Source organism: Belonocnema kinseyi, chromosome 4 (assembly GCF_010883055.1).
Source record: "Belonocnema kinseyi isolate 2016_QV_RU_SX_M_011 chromosome 4, B_treatae_v1, whole genome shotgun sequence".
Taxonomy (NCBI): domain Eukaryota; kingdom Metazoa; phylum Arthropoda; class Insecta; order Hymenoptera; family Cynipidae; genus Belonocnema; species Belonocnema kinseyi.
The window spans coordinates 22,967,440-22,969,016 of NC_046660.1; the positions used below are offsets into that span (position 1 = coordinate 22,967,440).

At 33.5% G+C, this 1,577-nt stretch overlaps 1 protein-coding gene across 1 annotated transcript in view; it reads left to right on the forward strand.

Annotated features, from left to right (window-relative positions):
• Nucleotides 1-621, forward strand: part of LOC117170783 (apolipoprotein D-like) — a 19,257-nt gene extending 18,636 nt beyond the window's left edge. Inside the window, exon 5 of the mRNA XM_033357821.1 lies at nucleotides 615-621. Within this exon, the coding sequence (XP_033213712.1) occupies nucleotides 615-621 (7 nt within the window). The remainder of the gene's footprint in view (nucleotides 1-614) is intronic.
• The last annotated feature ends 956 nt before the right edge of the window (nucleotides 622-1,577 follow it).

Here is a 1,577-nt window from a genome sequence, read left to right on the forward strand (position 1 = left end):
GCCATCAATTGGCTGCTAACCTAACCTAGATAACGTAAAATTTTGAATTGTCAGGCGACAAACTAACTTACACCAACATCTGTTAGACAATTATGGAGTACACAAATAAAAACATTGCATTTGCAATACAAAAATACTGAGGTAATTAAATGAGATAAAAAGTACCCTATCCTTCAAGTTGAACCAAATTACATGCAGTATACAAAATTTCATCAAGATCGGTTAAGTAGTTTCGGATTTTAGTGGTGACAAACATCGTCCAAGGCTATTTGAAGACAAAAATAAGTATACTTTATTTTCAATGAAAACCTGTAGCATTTTAAACAATCAAACTGAACTCGGGATCAATCGAAATGAATTTAAAAATCATGTTTAATTGATTACTTGTCCTTTATTGTTTATAGTACTAATTGCAAATAAAATAATGCTACCTTACATGGACTTACTAAAAATATTATTTCAGAATCTAATTTTGGCATGAATCTAAGTAGTAGTCTTAAAGAAATATTTATCATGAAATTAGGTAAATCATAAAAATAAATACAAAAGTTTTGCGCGCATGCGCGCTTGTATAATAGTCTAGTAATTAAAATTCAATAATATTTTCATTTCAGGCTTTAGATAATCTGTGGGCAGTTTGTTTGATTCGTGGCTTTGAACAAAGATGGTTTCAACGTCGGATAAATGGCTAGTGTTGCGTAAGCCTTTTGGAGGTATGAATCATCCAAAACTTGTTTTTTTGCAAAAATCCAAACAGCACTTAAACTGAAAATAAATAATCGTCTTCATTCATAGTTTTGTGTAAGTAATTCAAGGAAAAAAATAGAAAAAATTAATATTTAAAGGATGCTTCACGATGTCACCCCTTTTTGAATATAACTATCAATTAGCCTATTTAAAGAAAAAACCGAGATTACGAAATGTTGCAGATAATTAGTCAAGGAGGGTACATCAAACTGAGGTAAACTTTCCGCGGAAATTCTACCTCAGTTAGGAGCTGTTAGATAATTATCATACTGCTTGGGAAAATATACGAAACGTTCCATACTCTCAGTTTCTTCTTTTTTATCTTACCGATCAGAGCAAGAGAAAGCGACAAAATAGTTTTTATAGTCGATGTCAATTATTTTAAATAATTGAGTAGTTCTCAGTGGAATCTTGACCATCAAATTCGCTACTTTAATTGAACCAACGTTTGTGATCAGGCCTTGCAATCGTTTCGGTTTTTTGGTTCTAAAAATAATAAAAAGTAACATAATGTGGCACAACCCAGCAATATAAAAAATATACGTCAAAACAAATATCTTAGCAAGGAATTTAAACTCTCGTTCGAAACGTCGCAGGGTTTCGTGCAGACGGGGTATTAGTCAGCTGATTACCCCCAACTGAGGTAAACTTTCAGTGAATGCAGGCCCGTAACTTGCTGCCTCTGGCTGAGCCGGTTGGAGACATCTGCGATTCGCGGAAAGTTTACCTCTGATTGGAATCCTTACCTCGCGTTCACCTGACTCACCAATAACCCCTAAAGTTTCGTACCGTCAGTTTTTTCTGCGAATTTTTTATAAACTAATTAAATG